This window comes from Emys orbicularis, chromosome 5, assembly GCF_028017835.1.
Source record: "Emys orbicularis isolate rEmyOrb1 chromosome 5, rEmyOrb1.hap1, whole genome shotgun sequence".
Taxonomy (NCBI): domain Eukaryota; kingdom Metazoa; phylum Chordata; order Testudines; family Emydidae; genus Emys; species Emys orbicularis.
In genome coordinates this window covers 127,512,819-127,537,982 of record NC_088687.1, presented here as the reverse complement: position 1 = coordinate 127,537,982, position 25,164 = coordinate 127,512,819, and the positions used below count along the sequence as shown (strand labels likewise).

At 41.4% G+C, this 25,164-nt stretch overlaps 1 protein-coding gene across 1 annotated transcript in view; it reads right to left on the bottom strand.

Moving 5' to 3' along the window:
- NELFA (negative elongation factor complex member A) overlaps nt 1–23,505 on the bottom strand; it is a 29,006-nt gene extending 5,501 nt beyond the window's left edge. Inside the window, exons 1-8 of the mRNA XM_065404790.1 lie at nt 22,449–23,505; nt 13,919–14,090; nt 12,464–12,625; nt 10,597–10,686; nt 4,871–5,001; nt 3,846–3,915; nt 1,869–1,957; nt 1,026–1,137 (exon numbers count right to left, since the gene is read on the bottom strand). Of these exons, the coding sequence (XP_065260862.1) occupies nt 1,026–1,137; nt 1,869–1,957; nt 3,846–3,915; nt 4,871–5,001; nt 10,597–10,686; nt 12,464–12,625; nt 13,919–14,090; nt 22,449–22,700 (1,078 nt within the window). The 5' untranslated portion in view covers nt 22,701–23,505. The remainder of the gene's footprint in view (nt 1–1,025; nt 1,138–1,868; nt 1,958–3,845; nt 3,916–4,870; nt 5,002–10,596; nt 10,687–12,463; nt 12,626–13,918; nt 14,091–22,448) is intronic.
- Between the last annotated feature and the right edge of the window lie 1,659 nt (nt 23,506–25,164).

Genomic DNA, 25,164 nt, shown 5'->3' with positions numbered 1-25,164 from the left:
TGATGCTTCAGGCCATGTACTTTCCAGAGCTGCCAAGCTGCAGCCAGAGAGATTTATACAGGGCTTCTGAGAGATTTGGAACTCTGTTTCTGAGCCAAGCTTGTGTAAATTCTACATGTGCCCGTCTGCAGTGACCACTGTGCCAAAGTTCCTGAACTGAAAAGTAAACATTGCTACGGTAGGAATCTGTACACAGGCACCAGGGTAAAGAATGTTGCATATAATTGAAATGTCAGTTCTTTGTTGACTGTGAATTTATCCCAAAGTGCTTTGTTAACGAATCACTATTATTTAGGTGCAATAGATATCTTACAGACCTGTATGATGACAAGTACTTGCTCCGTTGTGCGTGTGGGAGGGAGGGGGAGTGTTAAACCTTTTGATCCCATGGCTAATTCTGCACTTATTTTAACCCTTCCCTATTTTCTATTATTGAATGTAATTTGATTTTTGAAAAATTTAAGCACTCAACTGTACCTAATAGACCTTCATAAAAACGGAAAGGAAAAAGGTGAGAGTGTGGACAGAAAGATAGGTTGTGGTTGAACACCATGTGTTAAAGTAGTAAGCCTTTAATAATTTATACAATTATTGTTTAGCACTTGAGAAAGTACCTCTCTCTCTTTCACACACCCAGGCCACAAGGCAATCTTTGGACTACTGTACATTGCTAATGGCTTACAATCAGATTGCCTATAAAAAGGCCAAGCAAACGAACCATTTAAGGGGATAAGAGTACCTTAGCCTTAGTCAGATCTATAATTAAAAGTGATTTCATAGCTACTTTTAAAGTAAGAATTTTCTTTTAAAAATAATGTAAATGATGTGTCTTTTGTTACTAAAAACTACAAGCCTTCTCCTGCAACCCTTACACAAATAGTCCTGTTGAAGTCAGTGAGAATACTTACACCAGGGAGGGTTGAAGGATTGTGTCCTGCATTTGTAATTACAAATGAATGGCAGCGAAAATATATACGAGAACCAATGTATTAATAAAGTGCCAGTAGCAAAAATGATTATTTTACCTGGCTGCACTTCGGAGCTTGGGATATAGGAGGAAGATGGAACCACGCTGGGGGTTGCAGGCAAATAGCTTGTAGAAGGTAGTGCAGACTCATTGTTCAGAGGGCCAAGTTTCTGTAAAACAGTAAATGGTTTTGCAGTTTTGCAACCATATATAACATGACTGCATGGAAATTCTGACCTTTTACATACAATGTCAACTTTGTCATTTCTCCATTAGCGCTTTCTTTTTTGGCACTTGCTTAAGAATTTATCTACATGGGAGATTTTTCCAATTATAGTTAACTGCTATAATTATATATCAGGAACTCCTCCAGAATAAGAGCGCCTTATCTTAAATGGCTTCCAACGCAATATAACTAAACTGGAAAAAGGCACTCTTATTCTGGTATAACAGTGTCCATACAGGGACTTATGCTGGTGTAACTAGTGCAGTTTGAATTCACAGCCTACCTTTTACTGGTATAATTTCCCTGTGCAGATAAGTCGTAGAACACCAGAAACTCCCTGAGATGTTGTCAGTCATTCCAAGTTTATACAGAATTAGCAGCTTGCAATGATAATCCACCTTTCGGCTTCCACAAACTCCTCGCATCCCCTTCTAACCCTCAGAAGAGAAGATCGACCCTAAAAGCTCTCACTAGTTTTCCTAGAACACATTTAAGTGTTCATTCTGCATTGTATATGGTTAGCAAAAGACATCAAGAATAGAACAATATTTTGTGGAATCATTACACAATAATTATTCACTTAGAGGTAAGCTTTAAAGGTGATACAGAACTAGCCTTTAGAATAAAATATCCCAGCATTATGCAGCACAATTTCACTGCAACTTAAAGTCTTACCTGGGTAGACACAAGGCCAGCAGCATAATCTGGAGTTGCATTTTCCACTACTGTTTCCTCTTTGGCTTGTTTTTCCACCACTTCTGTATCTATTGGATAGAAAAGATGGAGTTAGTTCAAGTTAACTTTCCTAATTCCTGAACTAAATTTTTTTAGAGTGATCCATGTAAAAGATTAAAAGAAAATTTTGACAAAAATTACTTAAAAAAAACCAAAAAACAAAAACAAAACAAAAAAAACCACGTGTTACAATGCTGGTAAAATCAACGTTTTTCATATAAAATATCCAAATGGTTTCATAATCAAGCTGATGCTTAAATTAACCACAAAATTTACATTTCACCAAGATACGGAATCTGAGCAATCAGACAGAACAGGCCAGCTTCAGAGAAATCAAGCACAGCTATCCATCACAACACTTATTACAATTGTGATTTCGTTCATAAAAATGTATTTAACTTGTTTTGTATCTTACAAAAATGAATTGAGATTTGTTTTCATTTAGCAAATTGCAAAATAAAGAAAGTGTTCCAGGAAAAACTTGCCACCTAATTTGTTTTCTGCATGTGTTTAAGTAGCCCAGTCTTTTCATTCAGGATGATTATTAAATAATGCTTAACATGTTTTTTCATTCTTTTAAGATCATTCAACATAAATCTTGAAGACCCTTTATATCATATAGATAATGATTCAAAATTAAGCCTTTAAAAATTTCACTTAGTTATGCAATAACTATAGAATACACAAAAATATTTCAGAACTTTTTTTTAACTGCAACACAAAAGGAAAAGCTAATGTCATTCATCTTTGTTGAGATGTTTATATGTTCACAGGGGCACAGATAGTTAGTTCAACCCTCTCAACATATTTCAAGGGCACATGGCATTTTAATTAGTGGAAATCAGAAACAAACATGGCTACCTTTAATTCTTCAAGTGCTTGCCCATGTCCATTCCAAAGTAGGTGTGTGCTCACCCCGAGCACAGCCACTGGAAAGTTTTTCCCTCAGTGGTATCCGTCAGGTTGGCTTCGGTGCCCCCTGGAGTTGTGTGCTCATAGCGCCGCTATAAAGGGTTCTACCGATCTTTCTTACCACCTGTGACAGTTGCTGGAACTTCAGCTCGTTCTTGCATTTCCCCACAAGTACCCCTCTCAGTGGATTTTGTTCTTCCATCGTACATAATTATTTGTAGTGGTTAAGTTTCAGTTATTTAGATTACTGTACCCTGCCTAGCAGTTTTGCAGTTTTGCAACCATATATAACATGACTGCATGGAAATTCTGACCTTTTACATACAATGTCAACTTTGTCATTTCTCCATTAGCGCTTTCTTTTTTGGCACTTGCGTGCACTAGCCTACACAGAAAGACTAAATCATTTAAAAAAAAAAAATCTACTTGGCTTTATGTAGCCATTGCAGACAGAACAAAAGGCCTTCTAGTCTTGGCCCAGAGAATTTTATCATCACGTATCCACACATGCTACGACCTGGCAAAGGTCCCTGCTTCTCCTGCCCTGACGGCGCATTCTACGAGGGCTCAAGCATCTTCGATGGTGTCTGTAGCTCCAGTTCCTAATCAGGACATCTGTTGAGCGGCAATGTGGTCGTCAATTCACTATTTTGCATCCCATTACGCCATCACCCAACAGGCTAGAGATGATGTGGGTTTCAGCCAAGCAGTATTAACAATCAGCATGCCAATAAACTCCAAATCCTCCACCTGCGCCATGGCTTGGGAGTCATCTTCTTTGGAATGGACATGAACAACACATCTCAAAGAACAGTTATGGAAGGTTAGTAGCCATTTTTTCAAAGGGAGGAACCTCCCCTCAAGTTTAAACCCATCTGAGTTGATGTTAATTTTAATTAAAAGTTGGATTTAAGAAAATGAAATTGATAGGATATATCTGGATCTTGTTCTCAAGGTAGTTTCAGTTATTAACATTTATACACCTTACAGACATGCTGTACCAACCTAAAGTCTTTCTTCTTCTCTTTGCTTCACGACCAGCACCAACCATATCCAACTCTGAGATATCTAGTAGCTACCCAAAAAAAAAAAATTATTATTGAATTGAAATGCCTTACAAAAGGTATTTCATAGAATCACAGAAATGCAGGGCTGGAAGGGACCTTGAGAGGTCATCAAGTCTAGTCCCCTTTGTCAAGGCAGGACCAAGTATACCTAAACCACTTCTAAAGGGTGTTTGTCTAACCTGTTCTTAAAAACCTTCAATTCCACAGCCTCTTTTGAAGAGTATTCCAGAGCTAAACTATCCTTACAGTTGGAATGTTCTTTCTAATATCTAATCTAAATCTTCTTTGCTGCAGATTAAGCCCATTACTTCTTGTCCTACTTTCAGTAGACACGGAGAACAATTAATCACTGTCTTCTTTAAAGCAGCCCTTAACATATTTGGAAACTTATCAGATCCCCTCTCTCCCGCCCCCCGTCTTCTTTTCTCAAGACTAAACTTGCCCAGTTTTTTAACCTTTCATCATCGATCAGGCTTTCTAAACCTTTTATCATTTTTGTTGTGGATTCTCTCCAATTTAGCCACATCTTCCCTAAAGTGCGCTGCCCAGAAGTGGACATGATACTGCAGCTGAGATCTCACCAGTGTTGAGCACAGCAAGACAATTACCTCCTGTGTCTTATCTAGAACATTCCTGTTAATACACCCCAGAATATTAGCCTTTTTTGCAACTGCATCACTTTGTCAGCTTATATTCAATTTGTGATCCACTACAACCACCAGATAGATCCTTTTCAGCAGTACTGCAACCTAGCCAGTTATTCCACATTTTGTAATTGTGCATTTGATTTTTCCTTTTTAAAAGAGTAGTATTTGATTTGTAGTATCTGATGAAATACTTTGGAAACTAACAAAAAAATATTAACTGCTCTATAACCCATGTCAGCAAACTATAGTTCACTTTTGATTAGAGGTTGGGGACTAATGGGAAAATGCAAGAGTATTTAAAAAGGCTATTACCTACCTTCACTCCTCTTTCTTTGCGCAGAGGTGTTCTTGAAGGAGGTATAGGGGTTCTGTTTCCAGCAGGGCTAAATACACTAGGTGCTGTGGGACTCCTGAATGGAGCTTGTTTTGGTATTCCTTTGAGCGGGGCTTTGAAAAAAATAAATAAATCAGCAACATCAGTTGTAATGAACGTCCACTTAGTTGAAAAGAATGATGAGATCTGGACTCCTAGAGACTTCTCATTTCTTGTACTGTAGCTTTAAAAGCTTCTTGGATGGAATTGACTATAGATATACATCAGATGCACCTCAGAGGTTTATTTTAGCCTGCAAAAATGTTAATAAAAGGAGTTCACTGGGTCAGAGTTTGTGACCCAAAGGTTTAAGGATGAGCCACTATTATTACACAGTTAGGTGCATACAGATATCTTTTCATGCACAAGAATTTAAATAAAGCAGTCTATTAAAAGAGACATATTGCTACCGAACTACATCAAGCTCTGCTTACTGCTAAGGGCTGTATTTAATCAAGGTGAATTATAGGCGCAGCTGGTAGCACCTCCTATAGTTAAGACTGCCTGACATTTTCCGTGATAGGATGAGTTTTCAGTTGCTTATAACTTGACCATGCTTTAACCTTTTGAGATGAAATTTACCATGTTATTTGTGTATCTCTGGTTGAACTACACAGGGAACTGCAGGAGCCAGAGGATGGGGAGGGTCAGAGGGGTGCAGCAGCTGGTGATGAGGGTGGATAGGAGCAGAGGCTGATGGTGGGATTGCATAAGAGAAGAGGTATAGAGGGAATGTGGAGGATAAAAGAAACATGGAGTGACTACCCATTCCCTGAATGAGACCGAGACCCTGTGGAAAATAATAGTATGTAATCATGTAATTAAAGTCTAAATCATAATGCAAGGGTGCCAAATGAAGCTTTAACACAAGCAGCTTTAATTCGAACATTTCCTAACTTTTGAGTCCTTGACTTTGCAACCTTAATATGCTTTAAGATGTGTTTTGGATGCATATATAAATAAAACAGGAAAGCACTTAGCTTAATTTTCATAAGCTATTAAGAAGTTAAGCTATGGGAAGGGGCAACGTATTGGTTAGCAACTTCCCTCAAACAAGCAGTTAGAAGCCATCTTGAGGTCTCCAACCTTCCCCTTTCTTAGAAAGAGGACAAAAGTAACTGGTGTTCTACTTGACTTTCCTGCTTTCAATCAGGTTTTTGGCCTGGATTTAACAGAGTGTACCCATTCATTTTGTTGGCTGATTATCTTCTTCTATGGATGGAGGGAACTCAGGTTTCCATGTAGAGATTTTATTTTAATTGTCCAGCGACCTTTGATGCTATTGACCATAACCTTTTGAGACTCTCCTGCAGATCCTGATGATGGGGGTAGATAAGATTGCATTTTGATGCTTCTCTTCTTTCCTCTCAGAGATCCAAGCATGATTTTGAGAAGCTGTTCAGATGTTCTGAAGGTTCTCATGTGTTATGCAGAAGTCTGTTCTATCACCTTCCCTTTTCTTGTGAGGGCACTTGGGCAGACAATAACATGTCTCTACATCTCCCTGTCACCAGACACTGCCAATGCAGCCTCACTGCCTTCCAACTGCCTGGTTGAGAAAAGGCAGATAAGAGCACAGATAACTGTAGTTCCAGAAAACATCTATTGTAGGTAGGAGAGGAAATAGAGATGGAGAAACTGCATTGCCTGAAACTGCTTCCAGCTGCATAGATGTTCCTGAAGGTGTGAGAGGGTGCAGTGTGCCTCATTAGCTACATAGAGGAGAATAGGTGTTTGTCTCTAACATTCTATCACTGTTGAAAAAAGTTATTGAAAGTAACTATGCCAAAAACAACCAGCTGTATTTAGCAGTGATGATAATCTGTCAGCCAGAGTAATCCTCTGCGAAGGAGTCTACACCATCACTCGCTTCCTAAAAAATGCCACAGCCTAACCTGCACTTCTGGAAGTTGCATACAGGCAGGAGTGGCTGCAGGAGCAGGGTGCATGTCTGCACTCCAACAGCAGGTCTGGCTACCATGCTCCTTCTCTGGATGCATCCTCAATGTGACCCAATCTGAAGCACACCTCTCTACCTTGGTCTCCTACACATACTGGTAGAGTTCACTCGTCTGGTTTTATATGAGGCAGTCCTCTTTTTGGCTAGTTTGTCCCCCATCCAGTACTGGGACAAAACTGGACATGGTTTTGTCTAGTGCTGGATGGGGGATGCCATTTTGAAGAGTGCGCCACTCCATCCCTGCCAGCGTGATCTTGCATGCACTGTGAATGCAGGGTCACACAAGCAGGGGTGGGGTCATGCAGTTCCCAGAAGTGCTGGGATGCCCAGTATTCTGGGAATCTGTGGATGGCCACATTAAGTGTGTGACACCAGCACTTAACATGTGACAAATGCCCAAAATGTTTACTAAACTTTCCGCCTCAGCAGTTGTGCGGTGTGACCCAGGACGTCTTGGTGCCAACTGGCAGAGGGCAAAGGGGTGCATAAGTGATACAGGGATTCACTGGGTCTTATGTCTTCATATTAGTTTGCCAAGGGTGCAATGTAACCCTAGTGATCATAATCACTGTGAAATGTATACATGGATAATATGTAAGGAGTCATATATATATATATATATATATATATATATATATATATATATATATATATATATATATATATATATATATATATTTTATTGAAAATTAGGTTCCTAAGGTTTGTGAATTGGAGCTGGTCACCAGAAGGTGATAAAGACTTTTCTTTCAGGCAAGAGATGTTTGTCTGTCTGGCTATATGTAAACTGAGTATTGTGTGGTTCACAATGGATACCCATTTACAGTCTGAGCTGAACAGTAATGAAGGGATTTACAGGAAGAAATAACCCAGCAGAAGGGAATCCAGTTTACAAGTGAAGACAATAGATTTTTGGACTAGAACTGTAGAAAGAGGAACTCACTCTGCATCCTTCATGTAGGAAGTAAGCTGACAGCATGTGTGCTTTATGAAAAAAAGATCACAGCCAGGCTTCATTGAAAAATGCTGGGAAGACTTTGGGGTGAACTAAACTTAGACACCCCTTGGCCAATAAAGTAAGTCTACGTTCTAGAATGCATATTATGAACTTTGTTATATGTAACCCTTTGCTTCCAATATTTCTACTTGCTATCACTTGGATCTGTTCTTCGTTAAATAAATATCTTCTTTTTACTGTAAGCATATCTAACTGCTGGGTGTTAAGGAGAGCTGCGATCTAAGGTATAACTGGTAAGCTGAGATGTACTGTTCTTTTGGGAGCAGAGGCTCTGGGAATTCTGTGAGCATCCAGAGATCAGAGGTTGGGCACTCCAGGGGGACACGTGGAGAACTCGGGGGTTGGACTATGCCTATTGTTAACCTGTAAAGACAGCAGTGCTTGTGGAGCCTGGAAGTCAGTGATTGTATTTCCAGAGGCTGGTGAAGCTGGGGAACTGACCCATAGATGAGGGCAGGTAGTATGGTTGTGAGGCACACCTCTATGTACCCCCAAGAAGTGTCACATGTGGATTAAATGTAACATGTATCTTTGTGAAAATCTTAAGTGACCTACAACACATTTCTGCTGGCATCCCTTCCTGGGATCACAGGCACATCTGAGCTTACTGAAGCTTCTCAATCTGCCAGAGGAAGCCGGGGGCTGGGTGAAAAAGAGGCCAGAATCAGGAAGTCAGACAGAGGAAGGCACATGCACGGGGGCTCTTGCAGGTGAGACTAGCTCCTGCACACAAGGCAAGACCAATAGTGACTGACAGTGATGACATTTGTTATGTATGACCAAAGTATTAAACTGTTTAATACACTGTTTGAACCCTAGGCCACGTCTGATGGCACAAGGATTCAGAATACACTGACACCATTTTGTCCCCCACCACTTGTAAGATATAACCTATTTTAAAATGCCCTGAACCACCACCTCTACAAAACAATGTGTAACCAATGCTAACCCTGTAAGACTCTGTTTCCTACAGTGGCTACCCCACATACTAAGCTTTTAGAGTCTGCCCCTGCCTTTGCCCAAATGGCCTAATCCTCTAGCTCAAACAATAGCTTTAAAATTCAGAGGTCCTGGGCTTATTTCACACTAGAAAAGCCTGACGAGTGGGATACAAAGAGAAACACTGTAAGCCTGGATTACACTCTGGCCAGGGAAGCTTGGGACAAACTTCTGAGGTTGACAGGAGTTTCAATCCCCACATGTATCCAGGGGATTGAACCTGAGACTTCTGGATCTAAAAATATGAGCCACTAGTGCTTGAGCTAAAGAGACAGCTTTATTAGCTCCAAGTCTAGAGTAGACAAACCACTATCTGTAGTCTGTCCTCTACCTGGGGACAAAGAGCCACACTTCATTAGGGTCGGAACCCCTGTAGTGTGGTTGTAAGCAGTATGTCTGATAAATTAGATCATCCTAAACCCCTTGTCATTGTTCTGAGATAACTCCAACACTACCATTATAACTTGTATCTTCAGCAAATTGTGTCCAAATAGCTTCTGTGCTACCAATATACCTTATCTTATACCAGTGTCAACCTTGATCAGTACTACTATATCAATAAAAAGCAACAGAGGGTCCTGTGGCACCTTTAAGACTAACCCAAGTATTGGGAGCATAAGCTTTCGTGGGTAAGAACCTCACTTCTTCAGATGCAAGACACAGGACCCTCTGTTGCTTTTTACAGATTCAGACTAACACGGCTACCCCTCTGATACTATATCAATGTCAACATTCAAGCAGTAACATTTTAAAGCTTAAATAACTATTAATTTAAAAAAAAAATGCAACTTTTAACAAATATTCTTCCAAACTACTCAGAGCAAAGAATCAGACCAATTTTCACACTTCAGATTGCTGTAGGAAGGCCCTGAAGGAAAATCTTCAGGCACTAACATTGTTTAGTTGCATAGCAGTTTCAAAAACTGGCATAACTGTCCTTAATTTTTTTTCCCCACTACAAACTGATACAGAAAATTGAAGCAGTTCAGAAATTACAACAAACCCTTGGAATTGATCCTCTCAGAGCACTGACATTTTTTAGACTCTTTTCATCTCATTAAAATGGAAATCTTTTGAGTGCAATTTTAACTGTAGTGGTGCTACTGCTACCCTAAAATATTGAAGGTACTGATGCCTCAAGAAAATGGTACATTTATAGTTATTTACATTTAGAAAACAACTATTCTCAATTACTACAATATCCTTAGTAAGAGTTAGGCATTCTTTGCATCTCTCTGAGTCAGTGTTTGATAGGCTTTATCTGCATTTTCCTTTCTAATGCACAGAACTGTTTATGTTCTTGGTAATTATGTTTGACAGTTTTGTACCTTATTTTAAGAATTACAATAAAATATACTATTTTTATATATAACCTCATCTATACATGTAAGAAAAAAAATTCCAAGCAGGAATTTCAAACTATTTCACCTGGAATAATTACCCCATATTATGCTTATCACATGTTCTCCTTTCCATATGTGAAAGTCAATTTAAGATTACTTCACTAAAGTGCATCATTATTTTTCTATTTTCATGTTTCCATAGAGCTTCATTTCCCTCCTCTCTGAAATCCAGTTTTTAAAAATATAAACCTTGCAATTTTATTCTTTGCAAACACTATTTTACCTACATATGAGCTGTATAGACATATAAATTATTCTCTACTGAGTAGTAATATAAAATGAGTCATACTTGTTGTATCTATTTTTTTGACCAGCCCCCTCCCTTTGGCATGGAAAGGCACTCCTGCAGTCTTCTTGAGCTGTTGTGCGGTTTCTGTTGCTATAAAGAGAAATGCTTTAGTTATTTCAAAATTTGTATTTGAAATGAAATGTACTGCACATCCTACCTAAAATTCTTTTAGGACCCAATCTAGTACAAGATGGGAAACTGTATCTTTAATTGACACAGGTCATCAATGTTTGACAAATCACATAATGCACTATTTGGAAAAAAAACAAAACAATTAGATTATCTGTTACATAATCCTTTTAAGTTACAGAAGTATGCAAAGTAACAAAAATAAACAATCTACCGTATATACTCGTTCATAAGCCAAATATTTTTGTAAAAATGTGACACATCAAAGAGCAGAGGGTCGGCTTATAAACGGGTCTACACCAAAATTTGATGATTTTAAACTCTATGGAATCATTGAATTGAATATCTAATACAAGGATCGGCAACCTTTGGCCCGCGGCCCGCCAGGGTAAGCGCCCTGGTGGGCTGGGCCGGTTTGTTTACCTGCCGTGTTCACAGGTTTGGCCGATCGCGGCTCCCACTGGCCGCGGTTTGCCGCTCCAGGCCAATGAGGGTGGCGGGAAGCGGCGGCCAGCACATCCCTCAGCCTGCGCTGCTTCCCGCCATTGGCCTGGCGCAGCAAACCGCGGCCAGTGGGAGCCGCGATCAGCTGAACCTGTGGATGCGGCAGGTAAACAAACCGGCCCAGCCCGCCAGGGTGGGCCAAAGGTTGCCGATCCCTGATCTAATACACTGTCGTTTTGTTTACCTGGAGCGTCTGCAGGCATGGAGCCCCTCAGCTCCCTGTGGCCGCGGTTCGCCGTTCCGGCTCCCGCAGCTCCCATTGGCTGGGAACGGCGAACCGTGGCCACAGGGAGCTGAGGGGCTCCATGCCTGCAGACGCTCCAGGTAAACAAAACGTCCTGACCCGCCAGCGGCTTACCCTGACGGGTCGGGAGCCAAAGTTTTCCAACCCCTGAAATACAGGGTCGGCTTAAGAAAGGGTCATACAGTTTTTGCTATTTTTACCTATCCATTTTGGGGGGTCAGCTTATAAATGAACGGGCTAATGAACGAGTATATATGGTACTTGCATGGGAAAGTAGAAAGTTAAAAAATGTAAAAATTTCATTCAAAATGCTTAGCTACTCAAGTTGATATTTTAATTCAATCCAATTAACTAATCAACTCAAAGAAAGGTAAAAGCAAGTTGCTACAGCAAAGTGCAGTGTACAGTACAATATTTTAAGTTCACTCAGTTAAAGAATGGCTGTGGCTAGACTTCCTGCCTTCTGTTAATGAAAATCCTCTTGGCTTTCACTCACAGTAGGCACACTGAGCAAGGGAAAGCATGCACTGGCTGCCTCTGCTCCCTGTTGCAAAAACATATGACAATAAAGCTCAGCTAGGTTCCAATTTCATTTTTGTGGTAAGAGCCCCAAGCATCTTAACCAAAGCTCTCCCTGATGAGTCTCTAAAACTGATTACTAAATATAACCACCAGAGAATCTAACCTTGCTTGTTTAGGGGGGAAAAAAAACCACAGATTTTTTTAGTGCCTTCAAATCTGAATAGCATTTAAGATTACAAAAACAAGACTAGCATATTAACATGGTGACAGCCAGAATGGCTTCGATAGGCTTAGTCCTGATCTTCTGCACATTGTTGTGTATTGTGGGAAAACATCCAGCGCATATTCTTGTAAGAAGGGAAGATACGATATGTGTTCCTGTACTGAAGAACCAGACTGAATTCTATGCCTTCCTTTTACAATCTTATCTGTAACTGTATCTGATCAACTAGCTGGTTTACTACTTACATTTCTGCAAGAGTTCTGCTCGAAGAGTGGCACTTTTGGGTTTTCTTTTCAGCTGGAAGTGTTTCACTGGGGGAGTAAGTGGCCCAGCTAGTGTTGTCAAGGCATTTTTGTTTAAGTACTGGCACTCCAACGGCAACATAGCTGATGTTTCACATTCACTTACTGTATAAAGAGTTAACATAATGCATGTGGGTAAAAGGACCTCTTGCACAGATAATTACAAGACAATTTCTATATAGTTTGTGCAGGTGATTTTTAACTTCAAAATATTTATTCAGGCACTGAGGGTAACTTCTGTTTTGCTCATAATCAGTATTCCAGAAACCTGCCAACTCTAGCTATGTTATAGCAAATAACCCTTCACCAGGATTTAACAGGAAATATATTATTTTTAAAACGGCCATGTTAGATTTGTCTAGTCAAGTGTAAAATATTTTAAAAGTATTGTACATATTTCAGTACCCTGGAAAAAACAGCTGAAGATTAATCCTCAGAAGCTACATTTAAAAAAAACAAAAAACAGAAAACACAATCTGGCAGACCACAAAATACCGAGAGGTGAAGATTTCTACCAGCAAATGATCACTCCTATTTTCAAGCACGAGGAAGTACTCTTTCCAAGGAGTTTTTCTATTACTTTGCTGCATCCTGGCTCCTATGACCATTTCTGTCCATTACAGTCGGTGGCTTTTCTACACTTCCAACGTTTGGGATAGTTCCTGTATTGCACTAACACTGGTACTGCATCACTGGTAGTACTAGCATATACATGGCCCAGGCATTTTAACTGCCTCAGTCTAGTCTACACTAATGCACTCACTGCTGCCATCAGTAGTGAAGCTGCACCAGTGGGACACGTCCTAAGAACTGCTAGTATAGTTGCAGTCCATCTATATAGCACAATAGTTGGCTCCTCGAAGTACAGATGTACACCCTCATCTTTAATGAGGCTCCATACGGGGGTTTGCCCACACAAAGCTCATTGCTTTGGGATCAGGGGCTTAGAGAGAAAGCGTAATATCATGCTATGGAAACTATGAACAAGTGCACAGAGCCTCCCTCCTAATGTGACAGTTTTAAATAACAAATAGACAACAGGAAGTCCCTTGAAGATTAGTAAAAAAAATGCAAGACAGGAATAAAACAATGTTTAATTTATGATCTTTTAAACGTTTATACAAGTTTAATCCCAAAGTAATATTTATTAAATTATACATCAGTTTTATTTCACTTCAGGCACTCCTAACATAGTCCTATTGCCTTACATGGAACAGTTCCTGGGGCAAAGAGCTGCTGGATTAGACCCACATTTATTGCTTCCCATTAGATTCTTAAACATATAGGGTGTGATCCTGGCCTCTCTGACTTTCACCCACAGTGGTTTGAATGCAAAAATGTCAAATATGCAGTGCAATTTTAGACAACAACAACAACAACAAAAAAAGATTTGCTTACCTTTTTCCCTAAGTTCTCCTAAAATATCTTGAACATTGGGATTCTGTTCTTCAAGATCAAGGTTAAGGGAGCCAGTATCTGGAAAGGATTTTAAAATATCAGCTACCATTAAGACCCAGGGGTCTGAATCCAAGGTAGCGAGCTGGATAATTTCAGTCAGTGCACCTTTCATCTAACAAAAAAGAGAAAAGAAAATCAACAAATTGGAAGCAATTCTAAGAAGGTTACTTTGTATTTGGAAATATTTTCAGAAACCAGCACAAACAAGCACAATATTTACTTCCTGTGGGGAACCCATATAAATTATTGTGCTCTAACACAGCTAAACAAGGCCTTTAAGCCACATGTCCAGGGTCATCTTTTTTGTTACAGTTATAACACAAAGAAAAGATGATTTTTAAAAACTTATTTCAGGGGGTTCAACTGGGGGAAAAGGGAAGAAGTCACAAGATTGTAGTGGGGGAAAGTAAGTTTATTTCAGCTACTAATCAAAATATCTATGAGTTGGTAGCATAAATAAATAAAAATAAATAAATCAAATACAATCATCTCACTGAAATTACATATTGAAATTTGGTTTTAATCATTATACTTTATTCACAGGTAGCTCAGTCCCTGAGAAAGTTGAAAATTCAGATTTAAAAACTTGTTTTAATGTCTTATTTGAACATTAAAAATGGACTTTTTAAAATCTCTCCAGTCTTTTGCAGAGCTAAGATGTGAGCACAAGAAAAAAATAGAATCAACATAAACTATGTGACCACTATTAAGACATACTGGCAATACAGGGCCCTAACACTAAGGGTTTTAAGATCAAGTGCAAGGAAACTAAGAGTTAATACTGAGACGTGGCCCTTTCCATATCCCATTGTGATCACATATTGCAGTACATATAGCACAATTTACACTGTTTTGGGGTATCCAAACACAACAAGACAAGTCAAGGAGAGATCTTCATCCTTAACTCTATATTTCCTCTCTCTTATTAATTTACAACAGGCCTTTTATTATTTGAACATATTTTGCTTGTTAAAAAAACATATTACACCAAAATAGTAGATTATTAAATTATAACCCAGTTCTCCCTTCCTTTTCCAAGCACCTTTAGACCTCAGAAATAAAGTCAATGGTCCTTTTGATTTTGCTGATTATATAGTGATCCCCCTGCCCCAACACACACCCCCTAAATTACAGAAAGCTAATTTAGTGTCTCATTTATGCTGTGCACAGAAGTCTCCACAAGTTTCTAATCCCTGCTCCCCCCAAAGCCTCCCTCTCCCAAATCCTCACAAGAAACAGTGCTTAATTTGTAATGAAAGAGGTGCCGGGGCTCAAGCAACTAGTTGTGGGGCTCAAGCAATTTTTTTACTTTCATAACCGATGCAGCAAGCCCAGAGGTGCCAGGGCTATGAACTGCCAAGCCTACAGGTGCTGGACTCAGCCCTGCCACAAATTAAGCACTGCAAAAAACCCAGTGTCAGCCTAGAACAGAGGGCAAGACAGCCAAATTGGGCTTCACCCTCCACCAGAAGCTGCTTCCGCTACATTTAAAAAAAGGAATGAAGTAGGGAATGGGAGGGAAGAGTATGATACTTCTCAGGACAAAGGGCTGCTTTGACATCTCCAGTCCACAATACAAATTCTAGAACTTGAATAGAGATTTTCTGGGATTGTAAGTGTGAACACAGAACAGTCAATAACACTTTCAGTAGGTTTGAGTAATATGGGAAGGATGCTAGAACCTGACTAAGCTGCCTATATTATGATTTCCACCAGTTTTAACACTGGTTCAGCTGACCTGATGGTAATTTTTTCCGTAATCTTGACACTGAGGAAACTCTTTTGTCTCCTCTTCCCACCATTCTGTTAGTGCTTTTTCTTCAGGCTGCTTTCTACATATGGCCAAGCACCCTCAATGCCCTCCTTTATATATCTTCTCAAACTCCTCTTTTCTCTAGTTTTGTATCAGGAAGACCACCACTGGACTCTGATCCCAGATTAAGTTTACAGGTCAGGCAGTTAGAAAAATATGTATTTATTTGCAAACTGAGCATATCTGATATCCAAGTCAGAGGCGCACAGAATCTCACATGCCATTTTTACAGTTACTTTTCAAAGCAGAACTACATTTCAACATTGTTAATTTCATTATGGACCAAATCTTGAAATCCTTACTTAGGCAAATCTCTCACTGACTCCAACGAGAGTCTTGTTAAGCATAGACTTCAGGATCAGGTCCAACACAGTTTGTCAGTTGTCCTTATGGGTCTTGCCTGAAACATCAATGCTTAGCAAAAATACTTTAAAAAAAGGAGTGAAATTAGTACTCGTGGAAATGAGAAGCTAATTACATTTTGTACAGACAGCCAAAAATATGGCAAGGCTTTAACTTGGACAAACACTGCTATAAAGATTAACATGAGGAAAGAAAACCCAACTAATTTTCACTAGTAACAAACAGCCATCGGAATTTTAAATAATCATAGCATTTGGGGATGGGAGGGAAGGGACAAGTTATTGGCAGCAGACAAGAAAACCAGACAAGAGCTCCAGGACTTCATCCAAGTAGTTCCTATTAATTTTCTTTCCACTTCTACCACTAATGCAGTGTGGATTAAATAGAATTATAAAGTGGTTTCACTACTGGCTAAGAAACCTAAACTGTTTTTAATGGTTCAGTGTCCATTAAGAAGGTGATGTTGAACAGGAGTCCACAAAGGTCTATTATTAATCAGCTTTTTCATTAATCTGAAGAATGGAGTGGAGAGTATATTAATATCTGCGGATGATAAATGTCAAAAGGATAACATATATTCTAGTGGCAAGGAATTAAAATACAGTATATATTTAATAAAATGGGAAAATGGCCAAGATCAATATAAAATCAGATTCAATAAACTGCAAGATAGGAAATATGAGTGAGGGCCAGGGAAATGTAAAGGATGACAAATTAATACAGATAGTGATTGTCTTACATGCAGCTCAAAGAACTAAGGTGGCATAATATACCCCCCTTACTCCCGTATGCTGGTGCTTTATACCATCACTTCTAGTGTGCAGGAAGCAGCTGGCTTCCCACCCATGAAGGTGGATGGAGGTAGAGGGGGGCGGAGCCTTGACTCCGCACCCTTCAGTGTAGTTATGCTAGTGCAGTTTTACTCAGACTTTTGTACTGGTGACCCCTTTCACATAGCAAGCCTCTGAGTGCGACCCTCCCTTATGAATTAAAAACACGTTTTTATATATTTAACGCCATTATAAATGCTGGAGGCAAAGTGGGGTTTGGGGTGGAGGCTGACAGCTCGCGACCCCCCATGTAATCACCTCGTGACTCCCTGAGGGTCACAGTTTGAGAACCCCTGTGCTAGTGCATCAGGGAGTGCAAACACTACTCCAGGTTTAGACAATCTCTCTCCCAGGGTACTCCAGAGGCAGCACAACAACACATTGCCCAAACTGCAGGGCTAGATCATAATGACACAACCTAGCCATAAAGGAGTAAATACAATCCTGGCAAAAAAATGCACATGCCGCTATGGGTCATGTTAACAGGAGTATATTGTGCAAAATAAATAAGGATAATTATTCCTCAGAACTGCATTGAGCTTTCGATATCATTTCAAAACTCTGATTAACTGCAAAGGGTTTAGAAGAAAAAGAACAAAAGGTTAGGGAAATGAATCCATTAGGGAATGGTTAGGCGAGCTGCCACGTTCAGCTTAGAGAAAAGCAGTATGAAGGATGAATTAAACAACTGCCTACAAATACACAGAGATGTTAAGAAGACAGGCACCAATTATTCTCATTAGTCAGTAAGGACAAACAAGTAGTAATGGGTTTATGGTGTGGTAAGGAAAATGTAGGTTAATTACCTACCCCACAGGAGTGCTGGAAGAATTAATTCATTAATACTTGTAAAACACTTGGTACCTTTCCTGAATGAAAGGTACCAAGGAAGTTGCAAAATATTTTTTGGGGGGGGGGGGAAGAGCAGAACACTTAAGCAATGGATCAAGCTGCCAAGGGAGGTTTGTGTATCACCTTCACTGGATATATTCTTAGATAAACCTCTCTTGGAAGTGTCAAGTCTAGGGATTAAGAATGGACAAGTGACCATCAAAAATCCTTTTTAAACCAAACAACACCATGTATTCTATTAATCCCCACATTCATTGTAGTTCAGAAGTGGTTTCCAAATTATCCTGTTCCACTGTTAACCAATATACTTCACCCAGTGCTTATTTTAGAAGGATGAAAAATACTGTCTCTTTAAAAAGCCTATATTCAACCTACCAGCCACAGAGCACAATATAATTTGATGTTTAAAACCTATAGTACACGATACAGCAGTTACACACACTGTACACACCATTCAGAGCCACAAAGCTGATGCAACATTGTTTCTAATCTCATAATATTTTCAGACACCAGGTCAATGCTCTGAGTCCTAACACCTGATCAGGGCAGACATGTACATGCGGAATAAAGAAAAACATGAGTACACTAATGAAGTCCAATCACACTGAATCTAAGTCATTTTCACAGGTCAATTCAACTCATAATACAACCTAATTCAAAAAAAATCAGTCTGAATATACATTAAGACTTTTCACTCTTAGATAGCCACAGCTCTCCTATATTAAAGTAATTTATTATTATTATTACTATTAGTTGTTGTTAAGGGATGACATTGTCTCAGTGCTGTACCATATATTAAAATGAATACTGTTCTGGCCCAAAAGACTAAGAAATTGTAAGGTTTTATGCTAAATAGCAGCTGTTACTTGTTTTAAAGTAATCCTATAACAAGTGTGATTGTAACATTGTTTGACATGACTTCCTTAGCATCATCATTTAATTTGAGCAAGTTTATTATAAAACAATGCACTTTTGGTGTAACAATTGTTCCTTCTCAATGAACTCATCACTAAATTCCCTTTGGTTAATAGCTTTGTTCCATTGGGTTACTTTATTAACAATACAAAACTAATGCAAAAAGTTTTTGGATCTGACTATACAATTTTTCATCTTCAACTGAATTTACCTATATAATGATTTTTTTTATGTTTATATTTTAAGGGGGGTGAAAATGGAGGAAAAAGTCACTTACCCTAACAGTTTTAACAGATCACAAGTACTCTGCAAAGGGACTAAAAAATTACATTGTGCAAGTCTCTCTCAAGACCAAGCTTGCTCAGTTTACAAGTCAAACAATAATATTTGTAGCTACTAGCTCCACAAACTCCATCTAGAATCTGAAAAAGCCAGCACTTCTGCCTCTGTCAATAACACCAGTACAAGTTTTTATATTCAGAACTTAGCTGGCTGTTTTGACAATACATGAGGTAGAATAGAAACTAGCTCACTCTTCAATAGTTTAAAGGAGTCTGCAAGGCTAACAAAAGTCAAAATGAGTAAAGTGACCTGCCAAGCCTAATTAAATTTGGATTAATTTTAAGGCAGTATTTTAATAAAAAGTATCTCAGAAGTACTGTTCTTTGCAGCATTTCAATGGATTATTTTACAGTGCCACTTGAGCTGAAGCTCCATCAGTTTGAGACAAGAGCCAGTCAAGTGTTCTCCATGAAGAGCCCCAAATGTTTCAATTCACTCCTCTTGGTCCAAAATACCTCTAATCTGGTAACTTTCAGGGCACACAACAAGTCTCTTTCTTTACCTAAGCTTTCTGGGGCTTTTATGCTAGTTCTGGGTGTAATGAGAGCTAGGGTCTTGATATGGAGGGATCATGTGTGACTGGGGTGAGTGATTCTTATTTTCTGGTTTTGGGGAGGCCGCTTTATTTTGTTTGTATTAGTATAATTGAATTTGTAATGTGAGAAAGACACAGAGCTGGGACAGTATGTCTCAAAGATACACAGGAAGCAGATATGCTAAGAAGGCGCCCTTTTTAAAGCAGACTGCAGCGACATATAACAGAGTGAATGACTGCACAGAAAATCCTACAAGAGCCACTCTGAGTCACACTACTCTGAAACCAATTGGTTAAAACACTTGATGCTTGTGCATATACCTTTTTTGGGACATTTGGTTGTAACTTCTCAAGAGTGCAGTGTCCATTAATCCATGTTATTTACAATTTCCCCCACACCATGTTTAGAATACTACTATCACACCTCAACAACAAACATCTCCTATCTGACAATGGCATCCATAAACATGAGTCTCTTGCAAAGGGCACATCTACTGGGAAAAGGTGAGACTCAAGCTGAACCTGCACACTAGCTGCATTGGTGTTGTCAGGAAACAGAACAATGTGGGCCATGAAGTAGACTGCAAATCCCTCAAGACTCAAGTTGTGGAAATGTATGCTCCAGAATACCCTCCCATTGTCAAACTATTCCCTCACAAATCAGCAGATTCCTGACTTCAAAACAGCCCACTCAGACTGTTAGCATCCTCCTATCTCCAGTTAGCCATGCCAACTCTGATTTCCTAGCCCCTAGACATTTGAGCTTCAACATCCCCCCGCTACCCCCCCTAGAGACCCCTGCTCTTCCCCTTTCCGAGTTTCAGCACTTACTGCTGTCCTCCCTAGGGTAAGGCTCTTAAACTATGTTTACACTACAAGTGCTACAGCAGCATAGCTGCAGTGCTGCATTATAGACCAGTGGTGTGCAAACTGGGGGGGAGGGAGGGGAGGATACAGGGAGCAAGAGGTTCTCGGGGTGGGGGGGGGGAAGAAATGGGACATGAAGAAACTGGGATCCCACAGGATGCGCTGCCATAATAATGGGAACAGGATAAAAATAGAGTGGGTACTGTGGGATAAAAATAGAGTAGGTAATGCAGGTTGGGATGCAAGCAGGATTAAAAAAAATAGTCCTCCTGTGCCACAAACAACACGAATGCTCCAACCAGTAGACACCGCTGTCCGGCCACCCAGCTCTGAAGGCAGCGCCACTGCCAGCAGCAGTGCAGAAGTAAGGGCAGCAATGTCTGGCCAGCAGTTGCTGCTCTTCGGCCGCCCAGCTCTGAAGGCAGCAACACAGACGTAAGGGTGGCAATGGGCTGGGGGCAACAAATTCCATGAATGGTAAAGGGGGGGGGAGGTGCGACTGGAAAAGTTTGCACACCACTGCTGTAGAAGACAGCAATGGAAGGGGGTTTTCCATTGCTGTGGTAAATCCACCCCCTTGTGAGGTTTTCAAAAAAGTTATTCCATCAACCTAGTGGTATCTATAAGGGGCTTAGGTCAGCTTAACTATGCCTCTGAAGGGTGTGAATTTTTCACAGCCCTGAACAGCCTAAGTTTTAGGTGTAAACCAAGCCTTAGACTTAGCTTCTGTGCAGATGGCAGTTGAGGGAAGAGAGATATAGGGAATAGGCTATACCAAATTGCCTTCATCAGTGGTTTTCAACCTTTTTTTCCATTTACGGATTCCTAAAAAATTTCAAATGGAGGAGCAGTCCCCTTTGGAAATTTCAGACTGTGCAGACCACTGCCCTATATAGTTTGCTCCTCTGGCCTACTTCCAAGCACAGGTGCTGGCCCAGAGACACAATCCCCCAAAAGGAAGCCAATAGCACTAGCAGTTGTACCTGGTGAAAGTCTCCCAGTTCATAACTCATCAGCCTAAAGATGAAAAACACCCTCCCCCCCCCCCACACACACACATTTTAGACAAGAGGGCAACGCTGTGACTTTTTAAGACTGATTGTATGGCACCCACATGGGTGCCACACACAAGTAACAGTTATGATTACATTTTACTTTCTATTAGGAAAGTCTCTGGGCACATCACAGATTGAAACCTCAAAGTACTGGCTAAACAAATAATACTAAATGCCTAGGTCTTCCATAGCACTTTCATCAAAGGAGGACAGTACCAATATCCCCATTTTACAGATGAGCAAACTGAGGCACAGAGGTGGGGAAGGGATTTGGCCAAGGTCACCCATCAGGCAGAGGCTCCCAGCGCGGTCTCAACGGGCTGGCCACTCAATCCAGAACAGCTATTTCAGTGTAAACTGGGGAGGCTGGTCGGGTTGGGGAAGTGTGGGAGGGCTTGGCAGGTATGCATCCTAAGGACCCCCTGGGAGTGGATGTAGGGAGCGGGCAGCTGGGGCATTCTGGGTTATAACTGTGTGGAGTCAGATCAGGTGGGTACTGAGTGTAACACCCCAGGGGGCAGGAGCGGGGGGGAGGGGGAGATGCAGTACTGATACCCCCTCTCCGGCCCGAGGGTATACACAGCGGGCTGTTACTGAGTGTAACGCCCGGGGGGGAGAGAAGAGCATTGATACCCCCTCCCCGACCCGGGGGTGTGTCCGGCGAGCGGGGGCGAGACTCGGCGCGCGGCTCCTCAGACGCCATTTAACGGGGAAGGGGCGGGTACCGCTGCCGTCGCCACACGGGGGCGTTTGCCGCCCTCCTCGCCGGGCTCGCCCAGCCTCCGCCTGCCGGGGCAGCTGGCCCCAGGCACCCCACCCCCCGCGGCAGGCCAGGAGCCGCCCAGTGGGGCCGGCCCCGACCCTCCCGGTTCCCATACAGTCCCTGCCCCGCTCTCACCTCATCCACCGCCCGGCGGGGCAGGTGCAGCATCCCCAGCAGCAGTTTGAGCTTGACGGCCGAGGAGAGGCCGTGGAAGCAGAGGCGGATGTTATCGATCACCGAGGCCGTGAGCAGCGAGGCGATGCTCGGCGGCGCCCACAGCTCGTCCGTGGAGCCCAGCTTGTTGTGTAGCCACAGGCCAGTGTCGCTCTCCCGCATCGACGCCATCTTGAGAGCGGGGCGAAAAAATAGGGGATTCTCAGCGGGCATTTTATGAAGACACCTAAACGAAGGGAGGGTGAGGACCCCTGTGGGTTGCCGTTTCGTTCGTAACCCAAAATGGCGGCGCCCTAGTGGAGAACCTCCACCACTGGGGGGCCAGGAATTCCGTAATCTAAAATGGCGGCGCCCTGTTGGAGAGGAAGAGCCAGCAAATCTTCCGTGATGCAAAATGGCGCCTCTCTTCCGTATTGCAATATGGCGGCTCCCTACTGGGGGGAAGCGTCACAATTGACTGGCTTCCCACCCTTCTCCGCGGGCTAGTTGTGTCCTCAATACTCCCTTTTGGTAGTAAAGGGCCAAGGGACGGGACTGAAGGTCAAGCGTCTTGGAGAGAGTCGCACAGCCAGGCCCCTGCCATGTGCCCGTTCCCTCTGCCCTTCTCTCTCCCTTCCCTTATTCATTTCTCTTCCCCCCGGCTCTTGTCTCCCCGCCCCTCTTCTCCGTCCATCCGCTCTCCTCCGTCCTTCCACTTCAGCCCCGCACCTCACTGGCCAATATCCAGCACAGCTGTTGCCAGCCAAAGCGTAAGAACTCTGCTCTCGACCCTGCGCGGAGCTACTACCCCGGACCAGGCTCCACAGCGCCTGGGGTTGTGCTGTGCCCATTGGACGGTACCCACCGTTTCTGATTCGGTGGCAGCCTGTTGTATGCTAGAGCTGGCAGGAAACGTTTGAAATGTATATTAAAAAGAAAAAGACCCTTCTCCAACCTCTCCCCATCTTTTGACCAGTCAGCGCAATGCTCTAATCCAGTGGTCTCTGAACTTTTGCGCACCCCTATCAGTAAAAAATTTTTGAGCACGCACCTTCTGCCGTGCCGGCTCTACCATTTTTGCCAAAGCGCCCAACAACAACAACAAAAAAAGCGCTCCTCCTGCTGTGCACCCCCAAGGATCCTCTTGTGCACCCCACTTTGGAGACCACTGCTCTAATCTACACCCTCCACTGTGGTATCTGGGCAACTCATTTCTCCTTTGGTCCCATTTGTTCTCCCTCTTTCCTTCCTTTTAAAACAACAACCCCAACTTGCCACCAAATTGATAGATGATGAAATCAACTTGCAATGCTGTGCTTTGACAGAAGCAAAGTTAACTGCCTTTTTCATCATCTCCCCAAAGATTTTAGTATGGTGACAGGAGGAAGACATCTCAGTGTACACGCTAAAAGCAGGAGAAATTAGGAAACATAGGCCCCTTTCATAGAAATACACACATTCTTAACTTCATGTGCCACAAGGGGGTCTCTGCTTTCCACACCTGAGTAATGATAAACACATGCTCAAGTCTCTGCAGGTTCAGGGCCTTATAAATACAGCTTAAAATGCTTATTTTAGTATAGCAATAAACTAAATTAAAATGGGGGAATCTTTCTGGGGATGCATGGAGACAGAATGAATTTGGTGAACCTGCCACACTTAGGGATTTTTGGAAAACCATGCTCATTACAATTGTGAAACCTTTACAACAAGACAATCTGACTTCTCTGTGGGAGCTGAGCTGATTGGTATGAGGCGCTCTAGGCACAAACTCTTCTGATATCTCTACAGTTGTGGAATTTGCTATTTGTTAATATCTGAAATGCTGTGTGTCTCTAAAATTTCTGCACACGCAGTGCTGATTTGTATGTGCTTTGTAAAGTACTTTGGGGCAAAAAGGGGCGATGTGAATGGATTTTATTATAAATCAGCACAAGGGAAAGTCATGCTTTTTTTCTTTGTTCTTAAGCAGTAATTTCTGAAATGAGTGCAAGTAACAGATGTAGCTTGCTAATGCCATAAAAGTGTAGGGAGAAACTGTCCTGTACAATATTTTAATTTGATATCACAATAAATTATTATTTTAAAAAAGAATAAGTCTGAGGGATGCTGCATAGTAAGATTTAACATAAGAACGGCCATTCTGGGTCAGACCACAGGTCCATCTAGCTCAGTATCCTGTCTTCCGACAGCTGCCAATGCCGGATGCTTCAGAGGGAATGAACAGAACAGGTAATCGCCAAATGATCCATCCCCTGTTGCGCATTCCTAGTTTCTGGCAAACGGAGGCTAAGCACACTGTCCCTGTCCATCCTGGCTAATATCCATTGATGGACCTATTCTCCATGAACTCATCTAGTTCTTTTTTGAACCCTGTTATAGTCTTGGCCTTCACAACATCCTGTGGCAAAGAGTTCCACGGGTTGACTGTGTGTTGTGTGAAGAAGTACTTCCTTTTGTTGGTTTTAAACCTGCTGCCTATTAATTTAATTTGGTGATTCCTAGCTTTTTGTGTTATGAGGAGTAAATAACACTTCCTTATTTACTTTCTCCACACCAGTCATGATTTTATAGACCTCTATCTATCTCTATGATTTTTATAGACACCCACCCCTTAGTTGTCTCTTTTCTAAGCTGAAAAGTCCCATTATTATTAATCTCTTCTCATATGAAAGTTGTTCCATACCTCTAATCGTTT